General features: G+C 44.7%; 2 protein-coding genes across 6 annotated transcripts in view; one reads left to right on the forward strand and one right to left on the reverse strand.

Annotated features, from left to right (window-relative positions):
• The window catches only part of PPM1L (protein phosphatase, Mg2+/Mn2+ dependent 1L), a 176,900-nt gene extending 154,838 nt beyond the window's left edge, over positions 1-22,062 (forward strand). Inside the window, exons 4-5 of the mRNA XM_081911329.1 lie at positions 14,774-14,935; positions 19,309-22,062. Of these exons, the coding sequence (XP_081767455.1) occupies positions 14,774-14,935; positions 19,309-19,655 (509 nt within the window). The 3' untranslated portion in view covers positions 19,656-22,062. The remainder of the gene's footprint in view (positions 1-14,773; positions 14,936-19,308) is intronic.
• Positions 1-22,269, reverse strand: part of B3GALNT1 (beta-1,3-N-acetylgalactosaminyltransferase 1 (Globoside blood group)) — a gene marked incomplete at its 5' end in the record, with an annotated part of 70,043 nt that overhangs the window by 26,696 nt on the left and 21,078 nt on the right. The window contains 3 exons of one of the 5 annotated variants that reach the window (XR_014168268.1): positions 5,708-6,171; positions 9,071-9,344; positions 15,233-15,371. Of the gene's footprint in view, positions 1-5,707; positions 6,172-8,881; positions 9,345-15,232; positions 15,372-22,269 lie in introns of those variants that run through there. The other 4 variants (XR_014168269.1, XR_014168266.1, XR_014168267.1 and 1 more) reach the window with 4 other exon arrangements.

Below are 22,269 nucleotides of genomic sequence, written 5' to 3' on the forward strand. Positions count from 1 at the left end.
CCTGTGAGGCGAGAGGCCCCATCTTCTCAAGGGGATTGAGGGGGCCTGTGTGTGGTGCTACTCAACACCCTGACATCACATGCCCAGTGGTGGGGGCAAATGCCCCCTGAATATTGAGGGGACTAGGTCCCCTCAGAAAATATGGGGGGGGCTTCCTTAGCCCCTAGGAGTTGGTGAAGCTGCTGTAAAGTAAGTTAGCCGTACAGACAGTGATTGGCCTAAGGTCACCCAGTGAGCTTTGGAGCCAAGTGCGGGGATCAACACTCTCTAACCATTACACCCAACTGGGTCTCTCTACTACACCACACTTACTGAGCTAAACTGCAGAAAAGTGCAGGAAAGTTCAAAGATGTTGCTTGGGTCCATAACACGTCAGGAGCAGCATCTATAACAGGGTAGCTCAAGGCACATTGTTCCTTTCTACATGTTCCGTCACTGGGTGGAGAAGATAGAAGAATCAAACCTAGTTTTTTAGTTATGCCGATTAGAGTTGTAACCTGTAAATGTCCAGGTTTCTTAGTTATGTGGCTGCTACCTGCAGCCCTTATAGTTTTTCAGAATGTACTGCCCTATTCCAGAATGTGCAGGTTTTAAGGGAAGTAATCCTGGCTCTAAGGTATGGATGTCAGAAAAATCTAATGAAAATGGAAAAGGAAGTAGGAATTGCTGCAGTTTGTGTGTTTGTCTGTGGCCAGGATCGAAAGAGAATCCAATCAGTATTTATTTGTATCATTTACAAATAATAATTAGTGGTAGGATTTGTTAAAAAGAACATACTTTCAGTGTTTACACTGAAATGAATGTAAGTTATATCACTTCAGTTAAATAGCAGAAAGCGAGATAAATAACATAGTATTTGGCAGAAGCTGAACTGCAGTAGAACAGAAACGGGCTGATTGTGATCAATACAGGCCAGAATGGAAATTGCTGCTCTCTTATATCCCTGCTTAAAGGGGGAGGGATGGAAACAGGAGTGCGTAATGGAATAGCCTGCCAGCAGAACACAACAAATTGAAAAACTGGATAAGAGTATTCCTCACTGAAATATTTAGTATAATACTAAAGTTGTACCTGTTTGCAGTGCAATTCCACATCTGGTGTGCATTCAACCCATAGCTCTGCCACTTCCCCTCTATATATTGGTCGATAAGCAGCCATCAGGTGTGCGTATATTTAAGTGTATGCAGCTGTGTATTTGTAGAGTTTCCCCCCTCTCTCTTTCTGATGGAGGTGGCAAGCCTAGTCTTTGTCAAAGCATACTGCATTTCCCCCCACAGCAATAGATTATTTGAGCTGGCACAGGTGTGCATTTTGTTCCTGTATCCCTCTTCCTAATCCATCTTTAGCAGATTTGCTACCTAGATTGCTTTGCCTCCATTGTTTCGTGATTTCACAAACAACTTCCTCACTGTCTGCCAGCAGGTCTCTCTCCTCCCCCACCTCCCACCACAGTTTCTAATAATCTCTGGTTTAGTCTGCATGAGTTGTAATAATCTCTTTGCCTTGGTACACTCTTCATTGTTCAGGTAGGCATCTGTTTTTCTCCATGCTGCTTAATCTGGCACTGAAACCACTTCCAACTTCCTGTTGCCAGTTTTAAAATGAGAAAGCCAGGCATGGGGTTATCCAACATTACACAAGTAATGTTGGGTTATCCAACATTACACAAAGTGGAAGAACAAGTGCTAGAAGACCCCAGCGAAATAAAAAAGAATTTCCTTAAATTCTATGAAAAGCTATATAAAATAGAAGAAGAAGACTTAACAGGTATAGAAAAATATCTAGAAGAAAATAGGCCAAATAACATATCGGAAGAGGAAAGAAACGCTTTAAATAAACCTATAAAAGCAGAGGAAATTAGAGAGGCAATTAAGAGGATGAAACTGGGGAAAGCCCCAGGCCCAGATGGGTTATCTGCCAAGTATTACAAGACCCTAGAAGAATATATAACACCGGTGTTATGTGATGTAATGAATGAGATATTAAGAGGAGGAAAAATACCAACATCCTGGAAAGAAGCATACATCACGTTGATTCCGAAACCAGATTCAGACAAACTTAACATCAAGAACTACAGACCGATTTCATTATTGAATAATGATTATAAGATCTTTGCTGATATAATGGCACACCGACTTAAAAAGTGTCTGAGTAATCTCATCCATACTGACCAGGCCGGTTTCCTACCCAATAGACAAATTAAAGACAACATAAGACATACAATAGACATCATTGAATATTTAGAATGCCATAATGAAATTCCAGCAGTTTTAATGTTCGTAGACGCCGAAAAGGCATTTGATAATGTTTCTTGGGGTTTCATGATAAAATGTTTGGAAAGGTCGGGGATAGAGGGCACATTCCTGGAAGGAATTAAAGCGATTTATACACAACAAAGTGCTAGACTAATTATAAATAACAATTTGACAGATCCGTTCAAGATAGCGAAAGGTACCCGACAGGGGTGCCCTCTGTCTCCGTTACTGTTCATTATGGTGCTAGAGATAATTACAAATAAGATAAGGAAAACTCAAGAGATTCGTGGTATAAAAATTGGAGTGAAAGAACACAAATTGAAATCATATGCTGATGATCTTATGTTGTCGCTGGAAGACCCAAAAAAGAGTGTTGGCAAAGTATTGGAACTACTAGAGGAATTTGGAAAACTATCCGGTTTTAAATTGAACAGAGCAAAAACCAAAATAATGACCAAAAATCTGGAAGAAAAGACAAAAAATGATCTCGAGACTCAAACTGGGATTAAAATTGCCAAAAAAGTAAAATACCTCGGAATCTGGTTAACCATGAAGAACATAAACCTGATTGAAAATAACTACAAGAACACATGGAAAGAAATAACAAAGGACTTGGACACTTGGAATAGAATACACCTCTCTTGGTTGGGGAGAATGGCTGCGATCAAAATGAATCTATTACCAAAATTACTCTTTTTATTCCAAAATTTACCGATAATTAGAGGAACTTCACTATTTAAAGATTGGCAGAGACTACTCTCTAAATTTATTTGGCAAGGAAAAAGACCAAGGATTAAATTCAAATTGCTCACGGATCAAAAGGACGGGGGGGATTTGCGGTCCCAAATTTACAGTTATATTATGAAGCAGCATGCCTTTGTTGGATAAAAGAATGGATTGTCATTAAAAATAAAGATTTGTTAGATCTAGAGGGTTTTAATTTAAGATTTGGATGGCATGCCTATCTGTGGCGGGATAAAGGAAAGAAACATAAAGATTTTTCTAACCATATTATTAGAGGGCCACTATTAGAAGTGTGGGAAAATAACAAAAAATTATTGGAACAGAAAACCCCCTGGTGGTTATCACCAATCGATATCTTGACAAAAAAGAAAATAAACACTGAAGGGGAAAGATGGACATATGAGGATTTATTAGTTAAAAAAGAATCCGGGTGGAGAATTAGACCATATGAAGAAATAAAAAATAAGTTGACTGGCTGGATTCAATATCACCAAATTAATTCCATGTGGATGGAAGATAAAAAGATTGGGATAAATGAGAAGAAATCTAGATTTCAGATTGAAATAATAGAAGGAAGAACAAAATTACTATCAAAAATGTACAGCCAGTTACTTGAGTGGGACACCAAAGATGAGGAAGTGAAGGAGGTGATGGTGAAGTGGGCAGTGGATTTAGGATATAATATAGAGTTTGATAAATGAAAGGCATTATGGTGTAAAGGTATTGTCAGAGGTTCAGGAGTGGAGGCACAGGAGAAGGAGGAAGCGGAGAGCGAAGGGGAACAATCCGAGGGCAGTGTTGGTGAGGAAGACAGTGGGGCAAGAGATTCCATGAGTCTGACCAGTGAGTCGGAAGATTCACAGAAGGGGGCACGCATAGCCAGGGCAAGGGGGTTCCCGGGAGGGAGGCACCAGGAGCAAGGAGCCAGCGGTGACTCCCAAAGCAGCAGCTGGAGATCGGGACCAGTTTCCCCACCAGAGCGTAGCGGGGGGGAAGAGTCCCAGATGTCAGGACCGGTTTCCACTCCAGGGGAAAGAGAAGATGAGGCAGGGCTGACCACGCCCCTGTTGCTGAGTGAGGAAATAGAGGGGAAGTCAGATCCAGCGAGCCCCCCCGAAGGGGGAAGCAGTGACAGAAGCAGCGTAACGGTCAGGAGGAAAGTTGCCGGCTGGGCGCGCGCGCCAAGTTCAAATACACAGGCGCGCGGGACAGCTGGGAGCAAGGATTGGGAGCCAGGTCCTAAAGCACGCTGGAGGGAGGGGGAAGAATCCGGAGACTCCTCAGCATCAGAAGAGTCCAGAAAGGGCAACACCCCGGCGGGCAGAAGGACCCAGAGGAGAAAGGAGCAAAGGAAGAGGTGGAGCAAGGCTAGGGTCTTGAACTGGTGTCTGGGGGGGAGGAGATTCAGACGGAGTTTCAGCGGTCTAGGGTAGAGACATAGAGCTGCGCGCCGCGGCTTTGGAATCGAAACTGAACCTTAATAAAGACTTTTGTATATAACAAGAACTGGTGTAGGTCCTCTGTGAGCTGGGACCTTGGGCAGCTCTGACAGGTATGAACTTCACAGATTTTACAATATTTCAAACAGATTTAAGGACATCATTTTGATTCCAGAATTGTTGAGTTAGTAAACAGCACTTTATTAATAGTTGGGGCAAAATAATATACTATTGTCCCTCATTGTTTGAAGGATACTATTCATGCTATATTGTTAAGGAAAAAATGCATTAATTGTATTATGGCAGGTATTATATATTTTATTTTTTTAAAAAATGCTAGAAATCCTAAAACCATAGAATTTGAAAGTATCAAAACACTATATTCACCCTTCTTTAAAAAAAGTTTTATTAATTTCCCAGAATACAAAACAAATAATAAACAATCATAGCAGTTTTGTTCTAGTGCCAGGTAAGTTAGGAATGTTACAATAATGCAAAAGTCTATTATATAGAGATGTCCATGCCATAATGTTGCACGTTGACAAAATAAAGAAACGGAAAACATATTACATCAAAATGATTGTGCTTGAACATTCCCTTGACTACCCTGTGGTGTGTTAAATGCTCTGATAGGGCGACATCCCAAACCACTTTGGGTCATCTTGGCTTCACTCCTCGGCCAGGTTCAACAGGAGATATTTTGAGATCTTTCAGAAATAGCTTGGCCTTTCATCCCCGGGGTTTAGCAATTTCCCCTTGTGCTGCACTACCAATTTAACAGAGAAGATTCTGAGTGCTGCTGTAAAGGGCTTGAAAGCTCAGAATCACTTGAACATCTCAGGATGTATATGTCTTGAACGATCTCTTTTTGTTCGTCATTGTTTTGCAATGCTTTTTACACCTGCTCTCTCTTTGCAGTACAGTTCAAAGCACACAGTGATATCTCTGGCCACTTCTTCATTGCAAGACTGTGGGCCTGCTACTCTGTGTGCTCCTTTAGTACCCTCAGCAGTGACAGCAATTCCCATGTTTAGTCTCTTAAACCATTCCTTTAGAGATTTTGCAGGGTCTCTCCCCCGTCTTCTGTTTCAGGGATTGCCCTCAAACAAATTCCCTTCGATATCTGTTCAATTGCTTCTCTGCCCACAACCCAAGGGCCTCAGTTTTTTAAAATCTGTCTCTGCCTGATTGTCCATTCAGGGCGGGGGGGGGGGGGTAGGTCTGTTGATAGCTCTTTCTAAAGGGAATCTCTAGGTCCAGAAGCTGTTTTCCTCTGAATTCTAGTTACTGAGGGATAAACAACAGCGAAGGGCTATTGCTTTTATGGCCTGGTTGTGAGCTGCTCAGAAGCATCCATCTAGCCTTGTGAATCTTTGCCTCTGTCAGGCCCCCCCTTCACAATTGCTTCCCAGGATATGTCTTGGATAGGCCACCAATTAGAATGCTAACCTTCATGTTTTTGCTCTCACAACCTGTACTGTGGGTCCCTGTACTCTTGATCGTCAATGGACTCTTTCTAATCTTCAGATTAGCATTGCAAGATGAATCCTCTCTTGTCTTCTGTTTGGATGGGCCTCAACCCAAATTCCTTTGCCTTCTGGAGATCCACTGTGACCTGTGGCAAGCCCAGCAGGGAAGACCCTACAGGCTGTGCCAGGGCTTCCAGTCTGGCCTTTTTGATCATCTCTGAGCCGGCAACATCAAGCCCAATTAGCATCCTCACACGGTTTCCACTGCAAATATTAAAATGTCCATGATGATATCTTCAAAGGAGCAGAATTACAAAGTCAAGCAATTCTCCCTTCCTGCAGCACCATACAGATTTAATTTTTCTTTGTTAGCTTCTAATTTGCAGGGTTTTGGGGTAGTCAAATGAGAAGGTGGAGGAATGAATTATGAAATATCACCTTGGGTGTTTGGCTACACCATGGTATAAGGATATGAAGTGGCAGCATAGCTAGAGGTATCGCTATCGTTAACAGATATAATTAATTCTCACATTTAGCAACCAATGGAATGAAAGTAATTACCATATTATCTCTCCCGGCCTGCGGGAATAAGAGGGGCAGTAAAGGGCATATGAGCAGAAAAGTAGTATCTAAAATAATATTTAACAAACAGATCGCAGAATGAATAAGGCCAGGAGAACTAAGGGCTTGTTCTTTTAAACACATTTGGATCTTGACACACATGACGCATGACTGTTCAGAGCCCGATTAGCAGAGCAGTTTTTTTATATATTAAATACCCCAGAACTCACAGATAGAGTGGCTATTTCTGTATTGCCAGAAAGAGAGAGAAATACAATACCTAAAAAGACAACAACAAACGACAGTTGGGCTTAAAATTCACAAATGCTAAATTGTATGTATGTATGTATGTATGTATGTATGCAATTTTTAGAAATGATTACGATGATTAGAAATCAGTGCATTACACCATAGCAAGATTAACTGAGCTCAGATGACCTGGGAGGTTCTTTCACCTGCTGTCCATATACCTGCTGATGAGCTACTTCAACGGCCCCTTCTCCTTGTTGCTTTTCCCTTTACCTGTTGGTGTTGATCTGAGCATTTCTGTTGGCATAAGGGGCAGGAGTCTGATTTTAGATGATGTCATCATGCCTTTCAACCTGTAAGTTGACTGGAACTCTGGTTAGATTAAACTCTGAATAATGAGCAGGTCAGGAACATAAACCATGGTTTGTTCCTGCTTTATTTGAACCAGCACTAGTTTAAACTAACTAGAAGTCCCCAAGTTCTTCGTTGCAGAAACTTCTGTAGTCTTCCTGGTATCTGAGGAAAAGGAAGTGGGGAGAATACAGGCCTGAGGTGCTCATAGGTAAAGGGACCCCTGATCATTAGGTCCGGTCGTGACCGACTCTGGGGTTGCGGCGCTCATCTCGCTTTATTGGCCGAGGGAGCCGGCGTACAGCTTCCAGGTCATGTGGCCAGCAGGACTAAGCCGCTTCTGGCGAACCAGAGCAGCGCACGGAAATGCCGTTTACCTTCCCGCCGGAGCGGTACCTATTTCTCTACTTGCATTTTGATGTGCTTTCAAACTGCTAGGTTGGCAGGAGCAGGGACCGAGCAACGGGAGCTCACCCCGTTGCGGGGATTCGAACCGCTGACCTTCTGATCGGCAAGCCCTAGGCTCTGTGGTTTAACCCACAGCGCCACCCGCTTTCCTTGAGGTGCTCATAGACATAGCACTAAATCACAGTTTAGTCTGGTATCTGAAAAGGACCAGAATATATAGCTAAGATGAAATTTGAAAGTGGCATTTCCAAGCTCACACTGTTTGGCTGTGTATGCCTTCTAGCTTTGCATATTCATTTGGTTTCAGAATCAGGGACAGCTCGCACAGGATGCAAAACAACAACAAACCCAAACAAATGCTGGGCTGAACACACGCCATCATTTGATGGCAACTCTTTGTCCCTGTTTTTTCTCTTCGCTTCGACTGAGCAACACTGCAGCACTGCAGCACCTTTCCTCCTCTTCCTCCTCTTCTTAATTTAAAAGAGAGTTCAGAGCAGTGATATAGAAAATAGAACCCACAGTGGAAGAACCCTCCTCTTAATTCAAGGCCAGTGGCATTTTCCTGATCATAGTAATTTATGGAGCATTAGTTGCCATAACAACCAAAAACAGCTTTTAGGGTGTCAGTATTTTCCTTTGTAAGGTGAATTTAGTGTCTAGTGAGAGGAGGGAGGCAGGGGAAAAACAGCAGCGTAATCTCTGCAAACTGGAGGGCTTGGCTTAATCGCAGGAATTACATGACACCTCCTAGCTCTCTCATGCTATCTGCCGTATTGCCAAAAATGAACTTGGCAGTCTGTAACCGTCTATCTAATCATGGTCAAAAAGTGATAGGATGTGAATGACAACTCTGGGGCAGGGGGTGAGCATCAGATGATGGCTAGGGATGTAAAGAGGCAGCGATTTCCATCCTATAACTGGGATCATTGGATGCAGCACTGTTTCTCTTCTGTTACGGTCCGGCTTCCACTGAAACCAACATTATTTGTCACTTGTGGAAGACGAGGTTACCAATGGCTGCTAGTCACAATGGCTATGCTTTGCCTCCAGAGTCAGAGGCATTAATGCTTCTGAATACATTTGCTGGGAACTGCTCTTGTGCACAGATCCTGCTTGCCAGTTTCCCACAGGCATCGGGTTGAGCGATGGGCCTGATCCAGCCGGCTTTTCCTTTCCTTTCCTTTGTGGCTTTAACTAATGTACAGTGGTACCTCGGGTTAAGTACTTAATTCGTTCCGGAGGTCCGTTCTTAACCTGAAACTGTTCTTAACTTGAAGCACCACTTTAGCTAATGGGGCCGCCATAGCACAATTTCTGTTCTCATCCTGAAGCAAAGTTCTTAACCTGAAGCACTATTTCTGGGTTAGCAGAGTCTGTAACCTGAAGTGTATGTAACCTGAAGCGTATGTAACCCGAAGTACCACTATAATCAATTAAGCAATCAACGACGTACTCCATTTCAGTGGAAGGGAAATGCCTGCAACAATGCAGAAAACTACTTAACTTATTTACATAACGTTTGAGGACTAAAAATAATCCCCACAAACCACAAATACTGCTTTTACACACTTGCGTAATGTCTGTACCTGACCTCAGAAGAACGTGCACATGTTGGCAGTTTCCTTTCCCATTTCCAGCAGAATTCTCCAACGTCCCTAATGTTGGGATAGGGAGATTGTGCGCTTTGTAAATCTGTGCAGCTCCAAGAGATCTAAACCATGCCTTGTTTCATTTTAATTTTCTGTTTCCAGCTTGTTGGTTATGCGGGGGAAAGCACAGCCTTTCTCTTCCAGTTAGCGTATAGGGGCCTTCATGTTTTCTGGTGACTTCTTTTCAAAGCGCACAGCAGGTTGGTGTTCAGTGGGCTGTCTGGGGACCAAGACACAACATGTGTTCTCAATTTTGGGCCTTTTATGTTAGGAATTTTCCACTGTGCAATTACATTAAATTTGGAGGCGCCTGAGAAGTGCACCTTCACCCCGGCAACAACACACACACAATGCAAGGTTACACGAATGAAATAACAATAGCTGGAAAGGAAAACAAAGTTCAAATGGGATTTCTTCTCCCGTGATGGCAGGCTGCCCACATGGGGTCAGGGACTTAATGCTAACCCCGCTGTCAGTCGACTCTTGCAGCAAAAGATGAAAAGTGAGGTTTCATAAATCACACTGGAAATTATCATCCTGCTCCTCGCACGTGTAGGGGGGGGGTCTTCTTCTTTTGCACACACATGTTAGAAACAAAAAGAAACTCATTCTGCCCCAAAATAAAGCATGAAACGAAAACCACTTTAAATGTTTCTCATGATACATTTTGAAGACATCATCGCCTACAATGGTTTCCTGTTGTCCGGTGACATTGTCTTGCAGCTGCTCATGCAAATGTATCGCTTCAGAAAGGAGAGAGAGGCTGAGAAATAGATCATATAAGAGGGTTAAACGGCAGTCCTGTGCACAGTTACCCTAGACTGTGCCCCATTTAACTCAGTGGGATTTACTCCTAAATAAACAGGGATAGGATTGCAGTGTTCCTGCAGCATCGTGAGAGTAAAGAGGATTAGATATCACATTTGTCATAAACCCAGTAGACGGACAAATACTAGCTGACATCTCTCAGGGCCAAAACAGATGAGATGCAAGCAATCTGTAACTGGATCTCCCAATTTTTATCTTTATTTTTAAAAACAAACTTAAAGGCAGTGGGGTGAAGTACTTGAATTTTCTGCAAGAAAGCATTGTTTAATCCTGCCTCTTTCCATACAGGTGATCAAAATCTCCCTATTCCCAAAACTGTGGGACAGACAAAGGCCTGGTATTTAATGCAATTACCTTCCATCCGTCCCCAATTGCTTGCATCTATTCCTTCTCCAGTCACATGGGAATTAGTGCAGAAGTTGAAAATGTCAAGTCAAGGTCAGGTGCTGCAGACAAGTCCTTTTAAGTATCTGAGATGGTGTTCTTAAGAGTTGCTGTTTTCAGATGTATAACTTTTTGTCCTAAAAACTCCAACTGTGTCTAGATTTTCTGCCAAAGCCAATGAACAGAATCAGAACAGTGGTATAGTAAAGTGGTACCTTGGTTCTCAAACTTAATCCGTTCTGGAAGTGTGTTCCAAAACCAAAGCGTTCCAAAACCAAGGCACGCTTTCCCATAAAAAGTAATGCAAAATGGATTAATCCATTCCAGATTTTTAAAAGCAACCCCTAAAACAGAAATTTAACATGAGTTTTACTATCTAACGAGACCATTGATCCATAAAATGAAAGCAATAAACAATGTACTGCAGTCACACAATCAATCAGTAGCTGAACTGGGTTCCACATAAAACAAAACAAAAAGAGTTGCAAAAACAAAAAGGCAAAACAAATAGCAAAAACAGACAGACCTCAGCGTAACAGTCAGCATAACACTCAAATCAGAAGTGTGGCACTCAAATTGTCAGCGTAACACTCATGTTCGGCTTCAGAAAAAGATTGCAGACCTTCTGGGTTTGCAGTGTTTTGGTTCCAAGTTGTTTGAGTACCAAGGTGTTTGAGAACCAAGGTACCACTGTGAAGCTGTTCAGCATTCGCCTTATGCTGTAATGGCTTTTTCTGTAATGTACCAAAGAGTTACATCTACCTCTTTGGGCTGACTCACATGTGAGTATCTAATCAGCCAGCAATTCTAGGATGGAGAAGTGGACATACATACCGTATTTTTCATCCCATAGGACGCTCTGTCCCATAGGACGCACCTAGTTTTTTTTGGGGGGGGGAATAAAGGAAAAAAAATTCCCTTTATTTCCCCCCCAAAAGCAGGTCAGGAAACCGAACCAGGTCGAGGAACAGCGGGATGGCTGTGCTGCGCCTCCCTGCTGTCCCCCGAGCGGCGCTCTGCTTCAGGGTGCCCCACCCGCCAGGCGGCAGGCTGCTATCCGCAGTGTGGGGAGCCCTGCAGGGAACTCCCGCAGGGCTGCCTAGGCTGCGGATGTGTTCCCGAAGCGCCGGGCGCCCTGAAAGCAGAGCGCCTGACGCTCCGGGAAGCAGGCTACTATCCGCAGCCTAGACAGCCCTGCGGGAACTCCCGCAGGGCTGCCTAGGCTGCGGATGTCTTCCTGAAGCCTGGAGAGCGAGAGGGGTCAGTGCGCACCGACCCCTCTCGCTCTCCAAGCTTCAGCGAAAGCCTGCATTCGCCCCATAGGACGCACCCAGATTTCCCCTTCATTTTTGGAGGGGAAAAAGTGCATCCTATAGGGCGAAAAATACGGTAATCTGTTCCATGGCATGTGCAGTGTAAGATGCAACCTTGGTGCTCTGCACATTGTTTGTGTGATCCCCCCCCTTTCCTCCTTTAGCTACCCCCAGAGAAAGGAGAGGTCATACCCAAGATCTTTACACAAATGAGACATGCACACTCCAACATCCCCATCCCTGCTGGCTCAATCCTCAGATCTTTGTACATTGAGCGGAATTCTGAAGGGGAAACCCATTTGCATTCAGCTGAACATGTGCAGGCTTTTCCATGCTATTGGGAACCCAGATTACACAGGGTTGCATGGAGGACGGTGTATGTATTCAGCTGCACATGCACTGACTCCTCCTTCAGGCCTTTCCCACCCAACATGCAAATGTTCAGGGGTGTAGCCTGTCTGAAAAGCGACACTGGAGGTGGGATCATTACGCATGGCTCCCTTCCCGCTTTCCTGCATTACTGGAAACTGTGATGCATAACTTTCCTATAAAGCTGCTGAATCCACCTGGTGTAAACCAGTCGTTTGAAGGTACAACACAACCTTCACAGCCCAGTCCTTTGATTTGAGCCAATAGCAGGTGAATGTTTAGAAGGGGTAAAACTAGCACAGTTGCAGCATTACAGAAATCATCTTGTTGCACCAACTTGTAACGTCATCGCTTCTGTGTTCTGGGCTGCAACAGCATCACAGTTTTTCAGGATCAGGATTCCAAAATGTGTGCCTATGTTACTGCTTTACGCTTCTTTCCTTCTCCTGCACAGCTGATAATTCCCACACAACCACACACCATCTTCCAAGTCTCCATTATATGCAGAGACAGATGTTTGAGTCTTATGAATAATCAGATGTAGATTAACTAACTGAGGTGAAAATTCACCTCGCACTCCTCTGGCCCACATAAAAGGAAAAAGAAAGCAAGCATGAAATTAATTTTATTTACCGGTAAATGATAAACCAGAACATGAATTGTGATGATGCGAAAATAAATTAATTTCAGCAGTCTTCAAGTAAGTCAAGTTAAATGTCAGGTGTGTACCCCAGAAATATTTAATAGCTGCTTTTCCTTGCAACTTCATGAAGGAAACCCAGAGTTAGCATAAGACAGAATCCAGTCCTTCAAGATTTCTAACTGTGCAGACCCATCTAGTTTGTTCAGATGCAATACTGAAATGGATGGATGGAAGGGAGTGAGGGATGAAGGACAAAAAATGGCTGTTGCATTTCATTATCATTTATTTAACATGTATGTTCTTAAGTTCCTTAACCCCTCCATGGATGCTGTTCCCCCTTTGAGCCATCAGGAATCTTTCTGAAAATACTCATGAACCTGCATTTAGCTTTCAACCCCTTTTAAAATCCAGGTAATGGCCTAGGAAGCTCTGTCATTCCCCTGATGGTTATTAGCTAGTTTTACAGTGAGAAGACCAGCAAAGGGCAGAAAGCTTCCATCAGTGGCAGATCAACACCCTGGAGTGTTGCATGTCTTCTAGGCTGTCCCTTAATCGTGATGGTGAGGCCCAGCAGGCCTGGCCAATGTGCCGCAAGAAACATGTTCCGTAAACACAATCTAGAATTCCACGTGGTGCGTGGGGATTCTGTGGCAGATATGCAGGGGTTTCTTGGCAATTAAGTCAAATGTTCTAAAACCATGGGACTGGTCTTAGCACACAAAAGGTATGTGCAAAACTAGATCCCATCTTGTTCAGAAAGATTTAATTTTACTTGGCGGTGAGGGGGGGGGCATGCTTTTTGATGCCTCTGGCAGTACAGTGGTGCCCCGCAAGACGAAAAACCCGCAAGACGAAAGGGTTTTTCGGTTTTTGCGATGCTTCGCTAGACGATTTTCCCTATGGGCTTGCATCGCAAGACGAAAGCCCATAGGGAAATCTCGGGGACCTTTTTTTAAATGCTGGCGGTGGGGAGCAAAGCCTTTTCCCCCCCTCCGGACTTCAGAAGAGGTCCAGGAAGGCCGGCGGGGGCGAAAGGCTTTGCTCCCCACCGCCAGCATTTTAAAAGCGGTCCGGGATAGCAGGGAAGCGCTTCCCGCTATCCCGGACGGCTTTTGAAGGCTGCCTGCCTGCCTAACCGGGGGCTTTTAAATCGCCCCGGGACTGTCCGGGGCGATTTAAAAGCCCCCGGACGGCTTTTGAAGCCTCCCCCGCCGCCCGGCTTCGGGGCATCGTCCCGATGCCGGGCGGCGGGGCAGGAACGCCTCTCCCAGCCGCCCGGCTTCGGGGCATCGTTCCGATGCCGGGCGGCGGGGCAGGAACGCCTCCCCCCGCCGCCCGGCATCGGAACGATGTCCCGAAGCGGGCGGCTGGGTGGGAAAGCCTCCCCCCGCCGCCCGGCTTCAGAACGATGTCCCGAAGCCCGGCGGCGGGGCGGGAAAGCCTCCCCCCGCTGCCCGGCATCGGAACGATGTCCCGAAGCCCGGCGGCGGGGCGGGAAAGCCTCCCCCCGCCGCCCGGCTTCGGGGCATCGTTCCGATGCCGGGCGGCGGGGTAGGAACGCCTCCCCCAGCCGCCCGGCTTCGGGGCATCGTCCCGATGCCAGGCGGCGGGGCAGGAACGCCTCCCCCAGCCGCCCGGCTTCGGGGCATCGTTCCGATGCCGGGCGGTGGGGCAGGAACGCCTCCCCCCGCCGCCCGGCATCGGAACGATGTCCCGAAGCCGGGCGGCCGGGCGGGAAAGCCTCCCCCCGCCGCCCGGCTTCGGGGCATCGTCCCGATGCCGGGCGGCGGGGCAGGAACGCCTCCCCCCGTCGCCCGGCTTCGGGGCATCGTCCCGATGCCGGCCGTTGGGCAGGAACGCCTCCCCCAGCTGCCCGGCTTCGGGGCATCGTTCCGATGCCGGGCGGTGGGGCAGGAACGCCTCCCCCCCGCCGCCCGGCATCGGAACGATGTCCCGAAGCCGGGCGGCCGGGCGGGAAAGCTGAATGCAGATAACACAGGGTTTTTTGCGGGGAGGAGAAAGTGTTGACGTGAGCAGTAGTGATTTCCGCTCCATTGTCTTGATGCTCTCTTCATCTCTCTCCGTCCCTGCTCCTCTGCCCCTTTCAGGTACAACGTGTTTGATTGCGTTGCTGTCAGATAAGGAGCTCACGGTGGCCAACGTTGGGGATTCGAGGGGCGTCTTGTGCGATAAGGATGGCAATGCTATCCCTTTGTCGCACGATCACAAGCCCTACCAGCTCAAGGAGAGGAAGAGGATTAAAAGAGCCGGTAAGCTTCTAAAGTTTGGTGTTTACTTCTGTGGGCCTTATATACTGGAGTGTTGTTTGCATTTTTGGAAATACGGCTGTATGGAGCTTCTCCTCAGGGAGTGGAGAGGCTGGAGCCAGCCAGTATGGCCTGTAGCTAATGGGACTTGTAGTCTAGCAGTAGTCTAGGTTGGAGAAGCCAGGACCAGAGATTGCTTATTCTTTTATTCGTTATTAAATTTGTACACCGCACTTCATCCAAAGATCACAGGGTGGTACACAACATAGAAATTCACACAACATAGAAAGATGCACACACAAAACTCTGGTAGCTTGATTGGAGAGGAAAAAAACAACCTGAAGCTTCCAGTTCAGAATGGATAAAAACCAGTGCCTCTTCTAGCTAATGCTGCGTTATGTACTGTGATAACGATTCATTCAGAGCAGGCAATAGTTCTCTGTGGGAAAGAGAAGAAAATGTAGATTCCATACACTGGTGAGAGAGCACAAAGTAGTCTTTTAACAGCAGAGCACCTATTAGCAATTAACATTTGAACCTGATTATTGTAATCCAGAAGAGGAGGCTTCATTAAAGAGATGAATATTCTAAAATTTTCACTTAAATAATCAGCTGAAAGAACTCCTGCTGCTTTGGAAATGCAACTTTTATGTTATTTTTCTCTCTGTATGCTGTATTGGCCTTGTTTGGGAAGGGGGGGTAGGCGAGGGAGTTGTTCCTTTTTAAATTTATTTTTATGGGCAGCAATGGTGCCAGACATCACCAGGCAGCTGCTGAGATCAATACCTTGACAGGGTCCTCACTGTCAATCCACGGTGCCCCTTGGCCCTGCCCTTGGTTTTCCTTAACAGCTACTGCTTATTTGCCTGCTTTGAGCAGTGCCTTCCTGTATGTGCAAGCAGTAACAGGTATAGGAATTAGAATGTAAAAGCTTGTTTTGCTCAAGTCCAGCTAATGAAGTAAGTGGGCTTCCCCCTTCTATCCCAGCTTAACAACTTGTGAAGTAAGTTTAAAAACAAGATTTATTTACATTGGTTCACAGAAAAGACAGCAGCAAATCTATGCAGGCAAAATTCTTATATTTACAGTATAACCAGCTTCAGGCATGTGCCTAAAACTGAGGCAAGCAGAGGTATGTTTGCCTCCAGCGCTGGTCAAAGGGAGAGGGAGGAACAGGAAGTACTATATGCTTTTTCTCCAGGAAAGGAGGGGAAATGACATCACACAGAGCCCTCTCTATCAATTGTATTTCTATGGTTTGAGAATCTGCCTATCAGCAATGCAGCTCTGTGGTGTTAGCTCCTTCTCATGCTCACTAGCAAGAATATGTATTTGTTAGGTTTGGCTGCTCATCTTCCACAGCTTGGCCACTGGATTCTGCTGGACCGGAAGAACAAAGGGCTTCCTGTACCAATTTAAGTTTTATGTAATTAGAATAGGGGGTAGTCTTTATTCACTGACGTACTTAGTGATCGCACGTATGCGAGGGTGCTGGTTTTTTGTTTCCTTTGGGAATCCATGTTGACTGATGCCATGTACGCAGGCCACATGGAGCTGTAAAAGGTGTGCGGAGGTGTGGAGCTCCAGTTTGCAAAAACTGCATATTCCTGATATGAATATACTTAATTCTTGTTGAACTTTCGGATCCTTTTGACGTGAGCTCAACATGCAGCAGTGCCAAAAACCTTTCTAAAAAAACCTTCCTCTTAAGCAGAAGCTTGAAGTGCACAATGTTTGGTTTTGTAATGAGGATTTCGAAGTGCTCTTTCAAAGGCAGAAACCTGAACTTTTTTTCTAAAAGGAAATGCTTCTCATCCAGCCGCAGGCAAACACCACATGTTTTTTGTTGAGATTTCAGCCATTGCTTCACAGAGGCAGCAGAAAGCCACTTTCCGTGCATAAGAGGCGGCTGTTGAGGCTTGGAAAAGCAAAAAGCAATCCTGCAAAGATGGAAACCAATGAATATCAACTCTTTGCTGCAGGCAAAGGGAGCTACATGCATTGTTGCAGTTGTTAATTTCATTTCTATTCCGCTTTAAATTTTTAAGGCGGGGGGGAATCTCAACGCAGTTTACAACCTACATTAAAACGTCAAATAAAACAATTCAGAATAAAACATTAGAGAAGGAAGTCAAATATAAAGTATACAGTTCAAAGCAACAGGAAACTAAAATATTATCTGAAGATTTCAAAACAAGACATTGCAAAAGGAGGCCAGCTACAGAATCAACATTTAACGCAGCAAAGTTAACTATCAAATAAAGTTTTGGCTTAAACACATGCAGAGCCATGGGAATCCTGTGGATCCAGTTTGATGGCAGTCACAGAATGTAATGGAATTTTGCAAATGGCTGGAGTCCTTCCCTTCTGCTCCCCTCCCCTGCCATATCCTTTGCTTTAAGGAAGATGCCTGCTGTTTGTACCCAGAACGTTCCCCCCTTTTCCTTCCTAGAACTCTGAAGTGTGAGGTGATTATTTGCAAAAGACTTTTCTGGATCATTGCAAGGACCCTTGGGGAGAAGGAGGATCAACTTCATTTGTGTTATTTCCTTTCCTTTTTGCCCCAGGGTGAGATTTTGGTCTTTACAAGTGTGTATCTGATGTGCCGCTGCCTTCATAAATCTTTTTAAATGAGTGCGAACCTCTTCTTGAATTGTGCCGAAGGGAGAAAGAGGGCTTGGTTAGAGCTAGGAGGCAGGCTGCCTGAGCACATCACTGTATAGCAAACGTCAGAAACAAAGGCTGATATTTTCTTGCTGTTGAGCAATTTGTCAAGTCTATTTGGCGAGCAAAAAACAAAACAAAACACGTAAGGATGTACTTGCCTCCAGGAATTCATGTGACAACCATTTCAATGGCATTGGCTTGGATACTGACACAACCCAACTCCTTATAGCAATGTTTGGGTATTTCAAAATGGATTTCAAAATACATAGCATAAAATGGAGGAAATAACTCCAGGGAGATCATCTTCACAGTCCATTCATGCAGGTTCTGTTAATCATGCTACTCAATATTTATACGTTTTTCCTCTCACAGTACATCTTCCTTTCTTTTTTAATGGACTAATCCAATGGATCTAAGAAACAATGTGCATAGAAGTCCAGCCTTGGGGTGTTACCCATGAGACAATGGTAGCAGCAATGATGCAGATGTTAAGTTCTCCTCCTCCTCCCTGTCTTCCCCTCCTACTGATATTTAGGAATATTTGCAGCATCAACAGGTGTGTTACCTTACCAGCAGCAGCCACCAGTGAAATCAAGTGAGGAAGGGCAGAAATGCCATGTGGTGACATCATGACCTGGAAGCGGGAGAGAACTTCAATTCATGAGTTACATTTTTGAGAGCATCTTCAAATCAGGAGGAAGCTGTAATTTTGACCTTACAGGCATTGCTATGCACACCCAACATGCACAGTGTGATAGTTCAGGGTGCCAACACATACCTTGCGTTTGGTTTCTTTAGAATGAGAGTCGCTAGAGACTGTGCCATCTTTGTAATATAAAGTTTTTATATAAACATATATATGGGCTGAACGTAAGATGTTTGGGATCTGTTTACATCCCAACAAATCTTGTCCCACAATTAGTGTCCTTCCTTCCTTCCTTCCTTCCTTCCTTCCTTCCTTCCTTCCTTCCTTCCTTCCTTCCTTCTTTTCTTTCTTGGGGTGGATAAAGTCATAGCTTTGGATTCAGCATAGATGGACAAGACCAGCCAGGGAACAGGAAGAAGGCCTGCCCTCTTTAGCCCATCTTCTGAAAACACCTCCAGCTATTAATTTCTATGGCAACCAGTCACTTGTACTCTTTAGTCATGCAAAGAGATAACACAACAGACTTGCCTACAGCCAATAACTTGCCAGAAAGACTGGCTTTACCACTTTAGCAGAATCCCATCTTGTGGATGCAAAATGACAAGCTTGGGGGTGATTTCAAATATCACATTCAAGCTAACACCCACACCCACACATCCTATAATAGTACCTTCAATGGTGGCGTGTTCTCCTCTCTTTAAAGTTTTCATTGAATCGAAGCACAGGAAGTATAGTTATAATGGAATGGTTCTCCAAATAAGGAAACTTCGCTCTTAGCTTCACGTTTCCTAAATGGTTTCCCTGAGGAGTTTTTCCTTCCTTACGTCTTAGCAGCAGAGACACTGGTGTATTATGGGGAATGGAAGGAAAGTAGGAAAGGGGCACTGAAATGTGAGCAGTGCTTGGGAAAGAAAGATCGAAATAAGAAATGCAAAGCAAAACAATTTCTCTGTTTTCTAACTAGTTTTACAGCCCAGAGGCACAGAAGCGTCTGAGAACAACCTCATGCAGAAGCAATTTAATACAATATGTGTGTGTGTGTGTTTGTTTTTCTTCCCTCCAGGTGGCTTCATCAGTTTTAATGGTTCCTGGCGTGTTCAGGGGATCCTGGCCATGTCCCGCTCCCTTGGAGATTACCCACTGAAAAATCTGAACGTTGTCATCCCTGACCCAGATATCCTAACCTTTGACCTGGACAAACTTCAACCAGAATTCATGATCTTAGCATCTGATGGGCTGTGGGATGCTTTCAGCAACGAGGAGGCCGTACGGTTCATCAAAGAACGCTTGGATGAGCCACACTTTGGAGCCAAGAGTATAGTCCTGCAGTCATTTTACAGAGGCTGCCCTGACAACATAACAGTCATGGTGGTGAAGTTCAAGAGTAGCAGTAAAACAGAAGACCAGTAAAAAAAAAAATAATAATTCTCCTATCTTTCTGCCTCTCTCTCTCTCAGCGAACTCCTTCATCAAACCTTTACACTTCAACATGGTAGACAGCTGTAGCAAGTATATTAGCATTAAGACTGTACATCCAAAAAGAAAAGAGGAAAAAGAAATCACATTTTTTTCCTTTTCTTTATTTCTTTTTTTTTTTTTTAAAGCAGAGCTATGTGGCAAACGCATTTAAAACCATTGTGTGGGGGTTAAAAAAAAAAAAAAGCTCATGCTTTCTTTCTTTTCTCCAGCTCTTTTAAGGATAAATTCTCCCATTCTCAAAGGCTAATCAACTCCTGCTTTGGCTATTTTGAACAGCTGTGATTTCTTAGTCATCCGCCCAGGAGCTCAACTTGGGAGTGGCACGGCCAGGGCAAGACGAGAATGGCTTGTGAGCAATTGATGGAAGCGACACAGGACTTTCACCATTGTAACTATCTCCACCCCGGCATGCACTCTGTTTTAATGCTATTGCTCTCTGTCCCCAAGCCCTGCTAAACTGCAGAAGTAGGAAGGTGGGTAGCAAACAAATTTGTAACTGTTGATCTGTCTTTTCATAGGAGGAGGTGAAGGAGGGAGCCTGCTGGGCACACAACAGGCCACCCTTCTCCCTCATTTCATAGGTAAACATCCTTCCTGCCACATAAGTAAGGACAAGCTCTTGAGCTTTTCCAGCTGTCTGTTTCTACTGTCTGTGTGCATGCCTTGAATGGTGCTTTGCCTTGTTTTCAATTCCATCCAGCGGGTAGCTTTTGAGGTCCATGCTCCTTGGGGAAAATTGCACAAACAGCATTCATTGACTCTTCCTTCTAGACATGGTGGATATCAGGACTAGGCTATGCCTGCAAAAAATATTATATATATATATACCACAGATTGTTGTAAGGGCTGGGGATACGAAGATCTTGTAGAAGTCAGCTGAGTGTTTAGCACAGAATACTATTTTCATTCTGTTATCAACGTGTGTTCAGATACAAGGCAGGGTTGTTGATGAAGCGAACAAGCTGAAATGTGAACTTGCTGCCTAGTTCACACACATACGTGCACACACACACACGCACCACCAGCAGCTTTTCAGTAGAATGGAAGCTTAATTCAAAAAAAGAAAGAAAAAGATGGACAAGGGTAAAATAATTCTGGTGGCCTGGGTATTTAATTATGTAAATAATTGAAAGCCAGTCTAAGGAATCAAAAGTGTTGATTATGTATAGCTGTATTTTGGAGCCTCTGAATATCATATGCTTTGCCATAGAAAATGGACCTTTCCAATCCCAGTATTGATTAATAATGTAGGTGTGACCTGGCTACTTAATCCCCCATAATGCTCATCACCTGATAGCTCCATGGTTGAGGAAATGGGCAGGTGGGCCAGTGGAGCGGTGCTGCCTTCATAAACGTCACTTGCAGAGGCTGCACAATTTTATACCATAGCTTAACAAGAGACACTTTGTTGTTCAGCAGGGTTCTAATCCCGGGTTACCCATTGAACTGCTTTAAACGCACTTGGCGGTCAATGAACTCCTGCCTGTTTCTGCTGGCTCTGATGTGCATGTGCAGAACAAACTGTATGTTTCTGTGAGCTGAAGAAAGGTGGGTGAGTGCTACCCTGGTTCACCTGGGTAGCGTTGCTGCCCTCTGAAAGAAAGAAAGAAAGAAAGAAAGAAAGAAAGAAAGAAAGAAAGAAAGAAAGAAAGAAAGAAAGAAAGACATGTGGGCTGCTGGGTCATGTCAGTAAGCCATAATTCAAAGCCATTTGCATGCAAGGGATTCCCAGTCTCTTCTATGAAGAGGGAAACTTGAGTACATATAGTGGAGAACGCCCTGTTAGGAGACATTTCGCTTCTGATGGAAGTGAAGGAGATGGCCTCCATTCACATACTAGAGCATGGCCACTAGGTTCTAGTGAATGTGCATTAGTAGGTGGGCTATTGCTAGACTTTAGCACTTCTGGAAGTGCCATTTGCGCAATCTCTCTCTTTTCATTTGCTGTAGATCTGGAGAGCCTGTGGCCGTCCAGGTGTTGTTGAACTCAAATGCCCATCATGACCATGCTGGCCAGATGATGGGAGCTGGAAAGTAGTAACACCTGGAAGGTTACAGGTTCCTCCTCATCCCTCCCGTAGGTGTACGTAGGACCCCCTCAACAGATAACCCATGCCCCTCAATGGCAGCAAGGAAGGTGTCCTTTACTTTCCCTGAAACAGGAGTGTCTTGCAAATAACACAGCAAGGGATTAAGATACGCAAAGGGTGTATTTCATCCTTCTGGTCTCTTATTTCTTGCCCTCGTCTTCAATTATATTGTGTGCACTCTTAAAACAAATGAACTCCGGTGTCAGACCGCTTGGGCAGGTAAATACAAACAAAGTCCTTATCCCTGCCCCTATTTTGCTGCCCTCCTATATTAATGTGGAATAATAGCTCCTTTGACTGAATGACTTAATGAATGGCTCCAATGCTTTTAGCAAAGTACAATTGACTCTTAATGCATTCTCCTTGCAATAAGATAGGGGCAGAGAGCTCTGGGGGTTAACAGCATGCATCTCATCAGTGCCCAAGGAGACCAGCTCTGCCCAGGATCTTTTAGA

Source organism: Podarcis melisellensis, assembly GCF_964234715.1.
Source record: "Podarcis melisellensis genome assembly, chromosome: 5".
NCBI lineage: Eukaryota > Metazoa > Chordata > Lepidosauria > Squamata > Lacertidae > Podarcis > Podarcis melisellensis.